Source organism: Poromitra crassiceps (genome assembly GCF_964638095.1).
Source record: "Poromitra crassiceps genome assembly, chromosome: 28".
Lineage (NCBI taxonomy): Eukaryota > Metazoa > Chordata > Actinopteri > Beryciformes > Melamphaidae > Poromitra > Poromitra crassiceps.
In genome coordinates this window covers 14776502-14793147 of record NC_139651.1, presented here as the reverse complement: position 1 = coordinate 14793147, position 16646 = coordinate 14776502, and the positions used below count along the sequence as shown (strand labels likewise).

The 16646-nt window shown below is 44.0% G+C and overlaps 1 protein-coding gene across 1 annotated transcript; it reads right to left on the bottom strand.

Annotated features, from left to right (window-relative positions):
* Positions 1–2823: 2823 nt before the first annotated feature.
* On the bottom strand, positions 2824–5627 carry LOC310799574 (uncharacterized protein; the record flags this gene model as incomplete). The annotated part of the gene is made up of 6 exons (XM_083662164.1): positions 5537–5627; positions 4854–5013; positions 4240–4316; positions 3944–3984; positions 3071–3424; positions 2824–2909 (listed from the first exon to the last, which is right to left on the bottom strand). The coding sequence occupies exons 1-6, from the start codon at positions 5539–5541 to the stop codon at positions 2824–2826; spliced, it is 723 nt and encodes a 240-aa protein (XP_083518290.1). The 5' UTR covers positions 5542–5627.
* Between the last annotated feature and the right edge of the window lie 11019 nt (positions 5628–16646).

Genomic DNA, 16646 nt, shown 5'->3' with positions numbered 1-16646 from the left:
CAGCAGCAGCAGAATGACATCCCTGCCCCAGAACCATCCCGAAAAAATAATTTCAACCGCCATGAAGTCAGTGTAAACAATCCCAAATTCTAAATTTTATTCTTTTGCTTTGTTATTGTCATCTATAGTGGTTATTTGCATAAAAACACACAGTTTGATTAGGAAATGATTGTATCTTTTTTAAATATGTGCTTTGATTTAATCAAATGTAACTCAATTTGTAACTTGAGTTACTTGACAAAGTAACTGGTATAATATTACTGAAATCATATAAGTAATAAGTTATATTACTGAGTTACTGCTAAAAGTAATATATTACATGTAATATGTTACTTTTGTAATGAGTTACCCCAACACTGGTAAACTAGTCTATCAACTAAAACGTAAAGAAAATGAGTGGTGCCGACCAGGAACATGAAGAAGACAGGGGAGAGCCGGGAGGGGAGCCGCCTGGACAGCCAAAAAGTAAGCACAGAAAACAAATGTACCAGACTGAATGGGAAAGCGACGCTTTTTTCACTGGCTGGGGCTCAAAGCTGTTGCAGGCTGTGACTATGTTGTGAAACAGAACGTTGCTGTATTTTGGGTTTAATACAGTTATTTAATTGGATATTACAAAATAAACTTCACAAACAAAGTGAATACTGTTTCTCTATCACAAGGAAGTAGACTTGCTATGCTCACTCCCTGACAGTAGGTGGCGTGAGAGTGGCTCACACTGCCTCAGTCAGCTGTGTAGCCAGGCAGCCTGTCTGCTTTGTGTTTCTGGTGGTGCATGGGGTCAGAAAGCACAAGTGGGATAAGGAGCAAGAGGAGAGACTTGTGGCTTCATGCGTTAAAGCCCCCGTCCACACTATACGTCGAAGCAACGCTCAATCTAAGCAAAACCTACGCGGAACCCACACGTTTCCTTGTTGATTAAAATTGGCATTCCTAATAAAAACAATTGGTAAAGAATTCCAGAGAGTAGGACCGTGATGACTGTGGCGAAAAGGAAACCTGTGTGTAGTCTGTTGTTGATCTACCATGCCTTTTCTTTTCTTCAGGTTACCAGATGATGGCGATGGTGAGCCACATAACATTCTCCCTGCTCTCCATGCTGCAGGCGTCAGACTGACAAGAGTTTTGCAGGTAAACTGAATTGTTACTGGGTGAGTAATAGGTGGAGCTTCCACACACACACACCTGTGCCACACACATGCTCCCACACACACACACACACACACACACACACCTGTGCCACACACACAGACACACACACACACACACACACACACACTCTGACATTATCCAAGAGACTGGGGCTATCAAACAAGTTATCACAATATTATGCAAATATATGGCTCCAGAAACTACAAATACTAGTGGATGACCCCTGGGAGTTAGACCCCTCTGGTCTGGAACACAGGTCTCCAAATGTGACACACACATCCACATTGCTCTCTGCTTGCGTCAAGCTAAATTAATTACTTCAATATCGTTCAGTTTTCTGATATACTGATGTTCTAATGATACAAAGCTGGTGGAAAATCGGCGGAGTGTTCCTTTAAGTTCACACACCCCTCCAAGGCCAGAGCTCATGGTAACGCCATGCAGAAAAATGCACATAAACAGCTTAAATGTGGGGAAGTGGGGATTAAATTGGTTCAGACAGTTTCCTTCATTCATGGATGTCAGAATAAATTGACGTCAGGTTCAAAGACATCCTAATGTGTCCTTAAGCTCACAATGCAGAAGTTCAGGTATAAACACTTGGGGTCACCCTTTGTGCCCCTACTCTGCCACCTCAGTCAAAAATAGTAGTTGGAATACTTTTAATCAAGTTAAGAAATAGGTCTTAACCACAGAATGAAGTATATTTTTTGCCTTGCAGTGAGATGTTTGAAGAAACTTTCAAATGAAAGACCAACTGGATGGACAAACCCGTCTTGTCACACAGACATCCACAACACATGCATTGCAGCCGCACAGAGGCTGGTGAAATAAGTCGCTTGTTTAACCCAGATAAGGCTCGTCCTTTCCTCAGAGGAACAGCTTTCAGCACGCGGCGGCATCCATCTTCTGTCATCGTCGCTGGTCAGGCGACCATCTTGCATGTTTGTTTCATTTTGACAAGAGGCACTGAACTGGGGGGGGGCTGCACCACAGCCTCCCAGGCGGGAATCGAACCCAGGACCTTCTTGCTGTGAGGAGACTGCGCTACCACTGTCCCACCATGCACTGGTGCCGACATGTGATGGCTTACCAATTCTGTTTTGTTTTTTTTTAATCACATTGAAAAGTATTCTACCCAAGTGAAATATTGATTGTACACTGAGGTCACATCTCTGGGTCAGTCTTTCTACTAATTTGTGATTGGCTGTTGTCCCGAGTCAAATGAAGCACACTATTGTGCTACTGACACCACGTTAGAAGCAGTGTAGATTTTCAACGTGTACAACAAAGACAAAAGCCTACTGTGAAAGACTCATCAAGCGTTGTAATTCTATGTAGAAAACACGTTGTCACTCAGACCAAAGTTGCTATTGAGCAGCTTGAGTTAGTCTAATTGTAAGGAGCGGTATATTGCATTTGTGCTGACAAAATAAGCCTACCATTGAGCCTCTTCAAGTAGTCTCACTGAATGCATTTGTATTGTGTTGCATCTCTAGCCATTGATTAGGGGATTTCCTTTACCAAACATGGGCAACTCTTGTGTTTACCTCTATAATGATGTTTACATCTTTCCTTTTTGTGCACTACAAATACCAGTTCAGAAACTTTGTTTATACAAAAAACACAACTTTTATTAAAACCGTTAAAAACAACTTAAAAGTACTGCAGTCACTGCCTGGTTGGGGTTGGATGGTCCCCAGGCCTCAGGCGGTTTGCCCAGACAGTGGCTGCAGCTTCTCGTCCTCCCGCAGCACCTACAAAAAGAGTGGCATCATTAGTGATCCGGTCAAAAGAAGAAGCAACTTCTGGAAACCCTTTGCAGTCACTGTATGAATGCACAAGGCTGGTAAAAGTAATTCGATTTTGTGGGACACTTTATTTAAAAGATTTGGAAGAGCCTGTCAGCATAGCCTACCATGTGCCGGGAGGGCCTCTGCTGTGGGGCGGGGGGCAGGCTGACGGGCGACCAGTGCAGGGGCCTCTGCTGTGGGGCGGGGGGCAGGCTGACGGGCGACCAGTGCAGGGGCCTCTGCTGTGGGGCTGCGGACAGGCTGACCAGCGACCATTCTGGCATTCCGCACCTCCTCAAGTGGGAGTGCCAGAGGTGGTCTTGGGCTCCGTGGTCGCCGGCCTGGGCTCTGTGGCATCGGAGCTGGTGCTGCAGGGCCTCGCTGGACTGGAGGCGCAACATGACCTGCCAGGGCCATGTTGTCGCGTCTCTTCAAGACTTTTTCCATTTGGCTTCCCACCAGCCCCAGCTGATAAGCATCTAGAGCATAGTCCTTTTTAAAATCTCTAATTTTTATGACAGTTCTTTGAAAAATTACCAGAGCTGGTTTTTCGGTGAAATTGTTAGATCTAGCTCGGCTTACACGCCGCACTTAATAAAGCTCTGTAGTATGAGATAACAGTTTTGCAGTCATTAATTTAGTTTTGCAGTTATTTATTTAGAGTCGATTTAACCACAACTCAAATCTCAAACTTTTGAAAGTAAAAATGAATGCCTGCAAAACTAGTTTTCTGATAAGTCAAGAGTTTGTAATGAGTTTGTAATGATAAAGCTGGTTGAAAATCTGTTCCTTTTAACCACAGACATATTTCAAGCATTTAACCCAAAGCCGAATAGGAACCGGAAGTGCCAACACTCTGACTCCAAGCTACTTTACAACTACATTTTCAGAAAAATCAGAACGTTGAGCCCCGAGGGGAAATCGGGAACAAGAAGAATGACACCATTACTGGATTTTAAAAAAGGAAGAAAAAAAAACAATTCATATAGTCAACTTACATCCGTTGTCTGGATGGATTAGGAATTCCGACCTCAGAACCCTGTAATGAAGTGGAAAAGGGTTAGAAATCCTTTCTAGCGTTGGGGTAACTTGAAATAGATGTGACGTGCAAACTAGCAACTGCCATCTTAACCTAAAGCCATTAGCTTTCAGGCAAATATCACAGGTGGTTCTCTACTTAACCCCATGACCCAAGTAATCTGAACAGAACTGTACACTTCCAACCAAGTGTGTGAAGAATGAGATTGCTTGGCTGGCTAAAAATATACTTCAATACCATCATATTGTGTCATACCAGCAGATATGCTTGCACAGCTGAAGCTCCCGGCGGAACACAGGACAGGTACAGGTGTGCCGGTCGCCTAGAGACACCTGTTAAGAAAATCCATCAATACAGGTATTTTATACAACCCCTTGAAAAAGTAGACTCAAAGCAGCATTGTTGAGAAGCAATAGAGTACCACAAGGATGACTTAGCCATTGACCCAGAAATCAGGTACTTCCTGGTTCCCTCATCTCAAAGTCAAGATTTTTGTACGGGATTTTGGTTAAATGCCTATATGGTCTGTGGTTAACAAAAGTTTATGAAAACAGGCCAACCTTGTGTTCAGCCAGAGGACCTTCACAAAATGGGACCACTGTTGTGAGCTTTGGAGAGTTCTGGAATTTGTAACAAAGCACATTGACGCTTCAAAGAGTAGTGTTCATTGTGACGATGATCTTGATCAATACAAGGTTCAGTTTCAGAAGCTTGTTAACCACAGAGCTTTTTCAGCCATTTAACCCGAAACCCCATGACTTTTGAGATGAGGGAACCGGCATTGCCAACATCCTGGTCTCACGCAGGTCTTGTTAGGACTCTTCCTGTGGTACTCAATGCAGCCCGATGCTGAAATGCAGAGTAATTACCCTGAAGGTCCTGTCCTGTGCCTGGTCTTGGAGGAGGAAGGCTGTGGGGCCATAGCGTCTGAGGATGGTGGCAGCCATGACGCGGGCTTCGTCATGACGCCTTCTCATGGCCTCAAGGCTGGCAGTGTTCCGGCTGGCAGTGTTCCTCCATATGGGCCTCCTGTTCAGGCAGAATGAACTCAAGTCATTATTTCATGATGGCGTAAGAGTAGCCAAAGTCACGCCTCCTTCCACATTCAGCATATTCACTGAGTGATTTCATTTTACCCATAGAAAAGAGTTTTACTGAGTCCCAAGCAATGCAGACATCTTTAGAATCATGAGATGCACTCGGACCAAAATTTAAAAAGTTTTGCCTATATGCTATTTTTTTTTTTAGATTTTCATTTTAGTCCAAGTGAAATGTTATGTTTCTCCTGATTCCATTCTAAATATACACTGTAGCTGAATCAGTTCATTTGCCCAAGTAAAACTAAGCATTTGAAATGCCTGTGCATATGCTGAATACGGAAGGAGGCGTGACTTTGGCACTCTGAATTATTAAGCTGTAGTCTGATTGTGAACAAAATAGTAAGTGATTTTTAATTGACGATACTGCAACACCAGTCCTATGTCAAGTGTTCAGTAGAGCAGGATACTAGGAAAGACATTTTTATTCACATCGCAGTCATAACTTCACTCACATCATTGGCTTCTCCAGCAGAGGGTTAATTCCTTACGTCAGACAGGAGCGGCTCTGCCTCTGTGAGCAAATATATAGCACACTACACAAAGAGTCTAGTCTTAATATAGACTAGACTCAAACAATTAGCTTAGCATTATGAGCATTGGGCAGTGATTCAGTCAAACATGAATGTTTGTAAATTAAACAGTAGTCACCATAAGGCATGACAAACAAAAATGGAGACAAATGTTGTTCACACAAGCACAAACTCAAGAGAGCCGCAGTAACGAGTCCGGAAATCATCGATGCTAACAGCCCTGGTTCAACACAGTTTTCGCCTATGGGAGTTTTGAATGGGTTTTTGGCGCGATGCTTCTAATAAGCTCTCTGGGCAACGCTGGCTTAATCAAACGCGAACCAGATGGTAGTAACATCATCTTCACACATGAAGACCACTTGTATGAGTTTTGAAGCTTTTATGTGCCGTTAAAAGGGTGGCTAGCTAGCAAACGGCTAAATGAGACTACACTTTTGAGTCGATGGGGATATATACGTCAATAACGTCACCACTTCAAAGGGCGAACACGGAAATTCTCTTTCCCTCACCTGGTTCAGCCCGGGGTAGTCAGTGCACACATCAACAACAGTCCAGGTTGAGTGGTGACGTGACGTGGAAGCCTATGCGACAGTGTGTAGTTCTGAATTAGCTTAGCTCGAGCATTTTACTTCTAGGGCTCGCATTTACGCTTCAAAACTCATGAAAGTGGTCCTCATGTGTGAAGATTATCCGACTGAACTCTGGTTCGCGTTTGATTAATCTTGCGTTGCCCAGAGACCTTATTTGAAGCATCGCGGCAAAAACCCATTCAAAAATCCCATAGACAGAAGGTGCCATGGCACGAGTCCGATACCTCACGAGTCCGAAAAAAGAGGCTAACTTCCCCCAGACCCTAACCCAAAACCTAACCTCTCCCACCCCCACGCCTAAACCTAACCTCCCCCAGACCCTAACCCAAAACCTAACCTCTCCCACCCCCACGCCTAAACCTAACCTCCCCCAGACCCTAACCCAAAACCATGAGGTGTCGGACTCGTGAGGTATCGGACTAGGGGGCAGTCCCCAGACAGAAACAGTGTTGAACCAGGAAGTTCGGGACTTCCGCACGGCCATTCTTTCCTCAAAGGCAAAGATATAGAACATTCCTGGACATTTAAAAAGGTGAAAGGACTTACACTACTGAAATGACTTGTTCGTTGTGGAACACACTCTAGAAGGAAGAAACAAGGGATAAGTCACAGGTAAAGCAGACATAATAACCAACATTAAGGGTAATAAATTTGCCTACATCAAATGAGGATGGGATGCATTAAGCAGTATAATCACAGGTGCATGGCTGACTGAGAACAAGTATGTAACACAAGCCAAAGTGGACTAGGCCTACCTGGTTCAGTAGTTGAGGGTAAGAGAGACAGAGTGTAGTCACAGCCAGCTTATGTAGGCTACAGCCTGGACCTGCACAGGTGTAGTCAATGAGCACTGATTACTCCTCGGCTGCCAAAGTCGCACCCACTTCCGGGTTAAACATACGAACCAGCAGATTCATCCGCCATTCATTTTTCCATCTACATTTCGTAAAATGCTTATAAAAATAGTGTTACTCGGTCACACCAAGCGATTCAGCTGTAGAAGAGACAGATATGTGGCGTGATACTGAAGTATTAGGCCATAGGCTGACATGAAGTTGCCTGAGAAGCATGTTGCCGAATAAAAAAAATATTGAATACAGAGCCATACTCATTGCTTTTATAACTATTTCAATGCTTTTGACTGTTTATTTTGACTGAACTACACCCCGCTAGTGCTAGCTAGTTCCTACAAAAGAAAATAGTTCCTACATGAAATGCTCACAGCAAAGTCTGTGGATTATCTTGAGTAACCGGGTCATGATTTCTGGAAAGAGACGTTGCTGTTGAGTTTTTCAAATGGATTATTTTAGTGCTTCGAGCAGCACAAGCCGAGTGCCATCCAGTTCCATTGTATTGGAGAGAAGGCAGGCAGTCATCTCTACAGCCAATGTAGATGTCATAATCCGCCTATGGCTACACAATACACATGTATCTTTCTTGTACATTTGTAGTTAGCCAGGCTATGATGACCAACACTTGTGTCAATTAGGTTTGTTAAATATAGGCTACGAATGTTCCATGCTTTTTATTTATTACGTTTTGGCAAAGCAAATGATTGTAAACCTGAATACTGTGGGCTTCCTGCTTTCTATAATACTTTCGGGACAGCATTTGGTACCTATTAAATGTCTTATAAGTGTCTTATGGGCTCTGCTGTAGGCCCTCTGGATGACACTTTTATCCTCTATCTTTTTTTACCTTTTATTTATACAGGGGGAGTCTCACTGAGAGCAATGCTCTCTCTTTCAGGAGAGCCCTGTTCACATTCTCACACACATTCACACCTGGAAGCTGACCAGTACAACCACAGTCTGATCTGCTGGCCACTGAGCAGCTCCACTGGAGCGGTTGGGAGACTTGCTCAAGGGCACCTCAGTGGCGGTAATGAGGGATACGAACCAGTCCCATCACACTAGACTGCAGTGTCTACTGATTTTAATTAGCGCCCGACCGATATATCGGTCCACCGATATTATCGGCCGATATGCCGATAGTATTTCTTAAGTCATAGACAACATGTTGTGTATATTTGATCTTTTTTCTTAATTCAAGTTATATTTTATATTTGTTCTATGTGTTTTTGTATCTCTAGTTATTTATCATTATTAAATCCCCAGTGAAGTTGACTGTTTCATTGCATTGATGTCATTTTTGGACAATAAAGTTGATTGATAAGCTGTAAAATATCCTGCCTACATGACACACACACACACACACACACACACACACACACACACACACACACACACACACACACACACACGGGCAGATATAAAAATGAAAGACATGGGTAGATATAAAATGCAACTTAAAAAGATGTGAAGTTTAAATACAAACCACGCCTCCAACTGCTCCAAAATGCTGCGGCGAGATTGTTGACCAGGACAAGTAGGTCTAGTCACATTACCCCTGTCCTGGCCTCCCTGCACTGGCTTCCTGTTAATTTCAGGATCCAGTTCAAGGTTCTGCTCATTACTTACAGAGCCTTGCATGGTCAGGCACCTGCATATTTGTGTGACCTGCTTTATTCACACGTCCCCAGCAGGTCACTGAGATCTGCTGACCAGGGTCTTTTGGTTGTGCCTCGCACCAGACTCGTAACCAAAGGTGACCGAGCCTTTGAGTCTGTAGCTCCTAGGTTGTGGAATGCTCTTCCACCGGTCTTGAGGGCCGCGGCCTCAGTTGAGATCTTTAAAAAGCAGTTGAAAACATTTCTGTTTAGACAGGCATTTGTTGCCTAGACTGGTCTGATGTTCGTTTCTCTGTACCCTGCTATCCTGTATGCTATTTCTCCATCTTTATTTCATTTTGGCAGACGCCTTTCTCCAAAGCGACGTACATACAGAAAATAACAACCATAAGATCATGTAACATACATAGTGGAAAGCAGAGATAAGGAAAAAGATAAATACAATAAAAGCCAACAAACAAACAAACAGACAGTTGAAGGTCCGTGGGCAGCATGTTAAGGGTGATGGAGAGGGAAGGTTAGGGGGAGGTGAAATGGAGAGAAAAGAGATGGGTTTTTAACCGATTGCGGAAGATGGGGAGAGATTCGGATGTCCTGACCAAGGGGGGGAGCTCGTTCCACCATTTGGGGGCGAGACAGGAAAAGAGGCGAGATTGAGAGCGGCCCTTGAGCCCGCGAAGCAAGGGGGGGGCATGAGACGGCTTGCGCTAGTGGAGGGGCGGAGGGAGCGGTGGGAGGGTTGGAACGTGACCAAGGGTTGAAGGTATTGGGGGGCAGTTGAGTGGACAGCTCTGTATGTGAGGACAAGGGTTTTGAATTTGATGCGTGACAGGATGGGGAGCCAGTGGAGGTCATGGAGGAGGGGGGTGACGTGAGAGAATTTGGGTTGGTTGAAGACAAGGCGGGCAGCATCTCACTGTTTCACTTGTATGCACTGTCCTGTCTTTGTGTTTATTTTGTGTGTTTCTTAACCTGTGAAGCACTTTGTGAGTCCTCTCTGTGATAAGTGCTATATAAATCAAATTTACTTTACTTTTACAGCAGGGGTTGTAGCCATTTCAGTGGTCTGTACAGACCATTGGTCTGTACCACTAGGGGGTGCTAAAGCGAATGGTCCGGACCAGTTGGTGTGGTCCGTCACTGTACCACGGACCACTGGTGTGTGGTCGGTCAGGTGGTCAGTGTGGTCTGTCACGTGGTCCGTCAGTGTTCCTTCTCATCTTAATGCGCATTCTTATTATTGTTCAATTCAATAGGTATCAAATCCCAAATCTGGCCAAATCTTGACAATATATACGTGAGACAAGGGAGCGAGGCTTCATAGATTTTAGCCTCATTGGTAGAGCATTTGTCTCGTAAACCGAGGATTTCTGGTTCGAATCCAGGAGGAGCCAACCTAGGCAAAACCTATGCTGAACCCACAAGTTTCTTTTAGGCGTCCTTGTTGATTAGAATTTGCATTCCTAATAAAAACAAATGCTAAATAATTCCAGAGAGTAGGACTGTGGGGAAAAGGAAACCTGTGTGTACTAGTCTGTTGTTGATCTACCATGCCTTTTCTTTTCTTCAGGTTACCAGATGATGGCGATGGTGAGCCACATAACATTCTCCCTGCTCTCCATGCTGCAGGCGTCAGACTGACAAGAGTTTTGCAGGTAAACTGAATTGTTACTGGGTGAGTAATAGGTGGAGCTTCCACACACACACACACACACACACACACACACACACACACACACCTGTGCCACACACACACACACACACACACACACACACACACACACACACACACACACACACACACACACACACACCAACCTGCCCATCAGGTTTCTGCTCACTCAGACAGGAGGACAATGAATGGACAACAGCTTGTTTAAAGGGTGTGTGGTCCTGACTTGCTGGTAGTTTTCCACTGGAACAATAGTATGACAGACCACAGACGACATACTACAATGCAGATAATGTTGGGATTTAACACCGCGATCTAGATGCTCTGTGTAATATTTCAACATCAAGAAATCATTGCCTCATTCATTTTGAGACATTTGGTAAGATTACAGTACGCAAACACGCCCATGATCACTGTATATTTCTAAACAGGCAGTGAATTCCTGACGCTACCCGGTCGGCCTGCATGTTTAGCAACAATTATCCGCTATGAGCGCGTTCCCGCTCGCGCGCTACATTCCCACCTCAGCCTCAAGTACCTCAAGGTCCGCGTGGCGCTAGCAGAGCGGCTTTAGCTTAGCAGCTCCCAGCTCATTTTCCGGCACATGCCGTGAGCGGGCGGGGCGGTTAGATGGCACTTTGACAAACCATTAGTGTCCCCGTGCTATTTAAAGGATGGCTTTACCCATTATCAACCCACTTTGTATCAGTGTATCAGTGTTTACCATCTCTCTCTGTTTTCCCATTTCCTCCTCTGGCAAAATGCTCTGCTGTGACGCGTTTTATGTCAGTCGCGTCACATTTTTGGGGAGCTGCACGCCGGCCACGGACTGGTGTAGCCATACGGCGAGCGCGGCGAGGGCTTTCACCTCCGAGTATAAATTACACTTTAATGTTGAGAAACATTAGTACTATACGACGAATCAGCGTGACGTCACTCGCCACCCAGAAATGCTGAACGCCGCGGCAGTTAATAGTATGAGTTGTGCCAAACAAACGTTAATATCTCAAAAGCTATACATCACATCGCTTATATTTTCATTCTGAGTGAGAGCAGAAGTAGCTCAATAGTTTGATGTATAATATATGCATGTCGGGTTAAAGTTGTGTGAACTGTCGCAGTTTTTACAATGTAAACATAATTAACTGGCTAGAGTCAGACACTCAAGCCTCGCACCACTTGTGCTCCATAGGGTTCCATTGCTGTTGCCAGCAGTTTGTTTACCAAAATGCTGCTCGGCTGATCCCTATAGTGAGATCGACGGTACCAATCGTCTCATATATTCCTGTTTAGATAAAAGTGATCCACATGGAAACTTCAATCAAGGTGTGATAAAAATAGTGGTGGTGGTGGTAGTAATAATTAATTATTGATTACATTTATATCTCTTTTCAAACCAACCGTGTCTAGTCTAACCAGTAAGCACCCTGCTGAGCAGAGTTGCCATATGTTCCTAACACCAGACAGAAGATCTGCAGACTATTTGTTTATTTGTTTATTATTTGCTTATTCAAAAGATCCCCATTAGCTGCCGCCTAGATGACATCTAGTCTTCCTGGGGTCCAATACAATGAGAATATGTATTACCGGTATATTATATATGACTGTATGAATATATACTGTATGTATGACTTTAATGTATGACTGTATGAATATATATGTATATATCATATATATATATATATATATATATATATATATATATATATATATATATATATATATATATATATATATATATATATATGAAATGTCAACATTACTGTAACCAGCCACCCTACTACCGTGTGTGTGTGTGTGTGTGTGTGTGTGTGTGTGTGTGTGTGTGTGTGTGTGTGTGTGTGTGCGTGCGTGCGTGCGTGCGTGCACGTGCGTGCGTGTGCGTTTGTATCACTGCCAAGCCCTGGCATGCTTTCACTAACAACAAAAGCCACTTTAAAGTCATACTGGTGATGATCCTCCAGCCAGTCAGACAAAACACACAACCAGATAAACTAACTGACGCCCTGCGTGACATTTGCCTACCTCTGCCTTCCGGGCATCATTTAGGAGGCAGGTATACGGGTCACAGACAAACAATTAGGCCATGATGCTCACCTGAGACGTTTGATCCGCCTCAGGCTTAGGGGAACGAGACGCTGCTGTTGAATCACATTTTGGTCAAGATAGTCCTATTGTTTGATATGAAAACCCACAACACCTGACTACAGCTGCAACAACTAATTGATTTATCAATTAGTTGTCAACTACGAAAGGTCCCATGCTATTTTTAACTGTATAATAAAACATGTCTCATGGGTCTTTAAAACAAGGTTATGAATTGTGTTGCAAGCCTCTGTGGGATTTCTCTATATGTCCTCTGTCTCTCCCCTCATTAACTATGCCCGCTTTTGAGAAGATAATATGATACGATTATCTGTTAGGATAGATCCATCTTGGTTCAGTTGATTGTTTTATGTACATGTTTCCATGCTACACAGCTTTGCTACAGACGACAAGGTTTGCTCTTCCACATTGAGTTGGCGGGGCGGTGCTGTAAGCGGGCAATTTAAATGAGTGTTACTTTGTGATGTCACAATGTCACGGAAGTCAAACTGGCTCGTTTGGAGGCTTTTTCTCCTTACATGGCTGCTGTGTCTTTATCTGGGGGAACATTGAGACTTTCATGATGTTGATATAGCAACAAGCCCAAGTCCTTTATAATCAAAGAAGCAAGAAATATTGTTTTACACAAGATGGGACTTTTAAATTAATCGCCAACTATTTTGACAACCGATTAATCAGTTTGAGTCATTTTCAGGAGAAAGAAAAGTCAATATTCCAGCTTCTTCAATGAGAATATTTTCTGGTTAATTGACTCTAATTGACAGTAAACTGAACCTCTTTGGGTTGTGGATAAAACAAGTCATTTGAAGACGTCATATTAAGCTCTGGGAAAACACTGATCGACATTTTTCACCATTTTCTGACATTTCATAGACCAAACAATGAATGGATTAACTGAGGAAAACAATCGAGGATGAAAAATAATCCTTATAGTTGCAGGCGTACTCCTGACTGCTCCCACCTTTGTGAATGAGACTGTGAGAAAATGGCCCTATCTCACTGTGGGCTGTGGAGGGGGCCAAACTCTGTCACAGCCTGTTTTAATTTCAGCCTTGTCATGACAGGAAGTGTGTGTGTGTGTGTGTGTGTGTGTGTATGTGTGTGTGTGTGTGTGTGTGTGTGTGTGTGTGTGTGCGTGTGCGTGTGTGCGTGTGCGTGTGTGCGTGCATGTGTGTGTATGTGCGTGTGTGTGAGAGTGTTTTGGAGGAGGGGGCAGCAACAGGAAGTGGAGAGGACGGTGCATGGGAAACAGTTAATAGAGTTATTTTGGCGGAGGACTCTGGTGTGAGGAGGGCTGCTTGACCTAGGTCCTGTTCACACTGGTGCTAAAAATAGAAACCAGGCCTAATATTAGAAGCTGCCAGTCACAATGGTCAAAGTTAGGTTAGGGGAGGATAAACATGTCTCTATATTGTCTATATTATTCTGGAGACATCCTCAACTGAGGGTTTTTGAATGCAGGTCTATCTGCGGGGTCTTGCAAAGTATTAAAAGTTGATAAATTAGTTGAGGCAAAATTAAGGTCCTTAGAAATGATTAAAAAGTCTTAATGGCCATTTGATGAGGCATTGCATTTTGTAGCTATTGTGCTGATTGTGTTAAATGGGCATATGATATCATCTCATATCGATCACAGAACCCTGATTTGAATCAGAATTGTATTGTGACAGTTTGTGATATCAGCACTTACCATATCATCGTCCAAATAATCTATATCCAGTAATATGATGGAACTTGTGATTTACAACCTTGACACTGATGTGACTAAAGTGGTGTTGAGGTCTTAAAATATATTGAAAAGGTTTTGAAAAAGGTCTTAAAATGTATTAAATCTAACACTTCAGGGGTCTTATTTCTGAAGCTGCTGGCTTTTCCTGTTCCCTTCAAGATAAAGCAGCTAATAGGTCAGCAACCTAAATCATAAAATAAGATTAGGTGAAACTAATCCTGATGGGGAAATTAGGTCGTTGCAGAAAAAAGAAGAAAAAGTGATGGGTTTCAGCAGGGAAAAGAGACAGATAGACAGGCCGTCCTCACGAGGAAACGACAACATTAACGTGGTTAAACCATCGATGTTTACGAATGCGACCTCTTGTGGTCGCGTGAGGAAGTGCATGCGTGCAGTGCATAATATGCCAGAGTCGGAAACTGTAACAAGGAAGTAGTGGTGACCTCTGGTGGTCTTTAACGTAACGACAGTCTGATATTGAAATAGCTCACACGTAAGGGTGGAGGAGTGGGATTGGTGGAATGGTAACGTCCTCGCCTTTCAACTTCCTCGTCGCGAGAGACCTGGTGCGCCTCCCAAAGTGTTCTGTTTTTAACCCTAACCCAAACCCTAACCTTAACCAAGTTGTTTTAGTTGCCTAACCCTAACTAAGTTTCTTTAGTTGCCTAAACATAACCAAAGTTGTTTTAGTTGCCTAAACATAACCGACATCTAAACATAACTGACGTGGCGTTTTCAAATTCTGCACGGACTGTTTGGCTCATATGTCGTTTTGGGAGTCTTTGGAAAATCAGCTTATTCTGTCGTTTCAGTATGAGGACGTGTTGCAAATAGAATAAGCACACAAATGAAATATAATATAAGCAATGAAATTAGAAATACCCCAAAATACAAAACAATCAAATAGAATGGAAATTGCGGGGTTACCGGTTACAGTTCTTTGGAAATGTGGGTAGACTGAGAGAAAGTCCCGTGTCATATTGTCACAACAAAGAGGAAACTGTACAGTTCTAATAATAATAAGAAGTCATGTCAAACATTCTGCAGAGTCATGGTGGAGTCAGTGTGCTTGGTATCAGTGTCAGAAATGCGGAACACTGGAAGCATGTAGTCAACTGTGCTCTGTCTGCCTCAGGGGTAGGAAATTAACTTTTTTAAACTAGGGCTATTTTTGCCCCTGTGAAATATATTTCGGATCATTTCCAGGGCAATCTGATCAAATAAAAAGGAAATACCTTAGTTGCACCTATCCAAGTATATTTTTATTTCTAAAAGTTCATAAACAATCACAGTTAAAGATCCCCATTTCCTATCTCGACAACACTGTTGATTGTCTGGTATGTTATTAATGTACTTGGCAAAAACATGAGTGAACTAGCTGGCCAGCTAGTTTGTGCTGCCTGTCACTGAGGTCAATAGCACTAGTAGGAGGAGGGGCGGGGGTTGTACGGATGCCTAGCTGGCCATTCACAAATGCATTTACGCTCCAAAGGTTATTCACGTTTGTGAAGATTATCATGCAGAACCCAGATTCGCGTTCCCATAAACTTTTGCACAGACCTTATTTTATGCATTTAAGCGCAACCCCATATTAAATCCCATAGACTTTTCCACTGAAGAACCCGGTAACTGTCTGCCTTTCCGACATGCTGCCACTCCCAACGTTAACTTCCATTATTCGGACTGGCGGTCGTTCACCTTAGAAGCCGCAATGCCGACCTTAGGTTTAGGCGTGGGGGTGGGAGAGGTTAGGTTTTGGGTTAGGGTCTGGGGGAGGTTAGGTTTAGGCATGGGGGGAGGTTAGGTTTGGCGTGGGAAAACGGGGAATATAGAACCCGGGGAACATAGACATGATCCCTTTCTGAGTGCCGATATTTCGGAGTGGCAGAACGTCGGAGTGGCAGCATGTAACCGAAGAACCCGGAAGTATACTTCTGACTTATTCCTCTTGTTAGTTCCTCCTCCCCCTCAGTTGGCCAAGTTCCCTCCCCAACACTTGTCACTCCTCTTGGTGAGCTGTCATCTAGCCTGAAGATGAGGCATGCCCAGGCAGTGAAGATGAGGCATGCCCAGGCAGTGAAGATGAGGCATGCCCAGCAGTGAGGCATGCCCAAGCAGTGAAGATGAGGCCAAGGCAGTGAAGATGAGGCATGCCCAGGCAGTGAAGATGAGGCCCAGGCAGTGAAGATGAGGCCCAGGCAGCGAAGATGAGGCATGCCCAGGCAGTGAAGATGAGGCCCAGGCAGTGAAGATAAGGCCCAGGCAGTGAAGATGAGGCATGCCCAGGCAGTGAAGATGAGGCATGCCCAGGCAGTGAAGATGAGGCATGCCCAGCAGTGAGGCATGCCCAGGCAGTGAAGATGAGGCCAAGGCAGTGAAGATGAGGCATGCCCAGGCAGTGAAGATGAGGCATGCCCAGGCATGAAGATGAGGCCCAGGCAGTGAAGATGAGGCCCAGGCAGTGA